Genomic DNA, 1,215 nt, shown 5'->3' on the forward strand with positions numbered 1-1,215 from the left:
AGCAGAGGTTGTCACCCCTCTTTGGGACCCACGGATGGGGATGCTGTGGGTCTCTCTGGCCCCAGATGGAGCTGGGCTGAGGACACATCAGCCGCCCAGCGAGGAAAGAGCTTCCAGTTGTAGCTACAGGAGATGTCCTGGGGGTTTGGGACAGCCCCCCGAGGGGACAGGGGGACAGCCCCCCAAGGGGACAGGGGGACAACAGGACACGGGCCACATGGCACGGCCAGGAAGGATGGCAGCCCTGCACCCCCACAGCCACCCCCCCAGGGCTCCCAAAAATACTGGTGGCCATGAATACTGGTGGCCAAGTGGGGAGGGGACAGGCCACCCAGGAGGGCAGGGGGGGCGAGAGGCTGGCACCTCACAGGCTGGCCGGTATTTTTGGGTAGAAACAAGAGAGAATCCCTTCACTCCCTCCCCTGGGTGGCTGCATCCCAGCAGGAGGGACCCCAAAACACAATGAGGGGGGAGGTGGGGGTGTCAGCTGAGGGAAACAGGGACAGGAGATGGGACGTGTGACACAGGGGACCGAAGCCACCAGCCCGTCCTACAGCTCTGCCGCTGCTGGAGCTCCCCAGGGACACTGGAAATGTTGTGTGTCCTCCCCCCCCCTCCCCCAAAATTGAGGGCACCAGCACAGCCCCCTGGGGAAGGGATGCGCCCGGCCCAACAGACACTGAAACACTCACGTTTGAGCTTAAAAACAAATGTTAAAAAAAAAAAAAAAATAAACAAGGAGAATAAAAGATGGGGATGATCCTCCAGCTGTTTGAGCCGGTGCTGGGGGATCTATCCTGCTGGTGCTGGGAAGTCTGGTTTCACTGGTCCTGACAATCCAGGGAGGGGGGGGAAAAAAGGGGAGGATTTCCCCACCAGGGACCAGTTTGAGGCAGGGCCCCTCCGCGGGGTGTCACTGGGGAGGGGGAGGCTGGTGTCACAGCGTTGGGGGGGTCCCGGGGGGGTGAGTCCCCTCATTTGTTCTTGTTGAGCAGGCGGTAGAGGGTGAACCCTACCAGAGCTGTCACTGCTGTCCCCAAGGCCACCCGCAGCCAGAAGGACGCGGCTCTCAGCTCCACGGCGTTCAAGTGCCTGCAGGGAAAAGAGAGGAGAGGCTGGTGAGGAAAGGGCATGGAGATGGCTCGCCAAAAAAACCCCAAAAACTCAAGCCTGGAGTGTTTCCACCACCCCCCCCCCACACCCAAGAAGAGAAGC

At 60.7% G+C, this 1,215-nt stretch overlaps 1 protein-coding gene across 2 annotated transcripts in view; it reads right to left on the reverse strand.

Annotated features, from left to right (window-relative positions):
• Positions 1-13: 13 nt before the first annotated feature.
• The window catches only part of RHOT2 (ras homolog family member T2), a 20,041-nt gene continuing 18,839 nt past the window's right edge, over positions 14-1,215 (reverse strand). For both annotated transcript variants that reach the window (XM_014961819.1, XM_014961818.1), the window contains one exon: positions 14-1,092. In XM_014961819.1, coding sequence (XP_014817305.1) covers positions 975-1,092 — 118 coding nt within the window. In that variant the 3' untranslated portion in view covers positions 14-974. The remainder of the gene's footprint in view (positions 1,093-1,215) is intronic.

This window comes from Calidris pugnax, unplaced genomic scaffold (genome assembly GCF_001431845.1).
Source record: "Calidris pugnax isolate Ruff unplaced genomic scaffold, ASM143184v1 scaffold557, whole genome shotgun sequence".
In the NCBI taxonomy this organism is placed as follows: domain Eukaryota; kingdom Metazoa; phylum Chordata; class Aves; order Charadriiformes; family Scolopacidae; genus Calidris; species Calidris pugnax.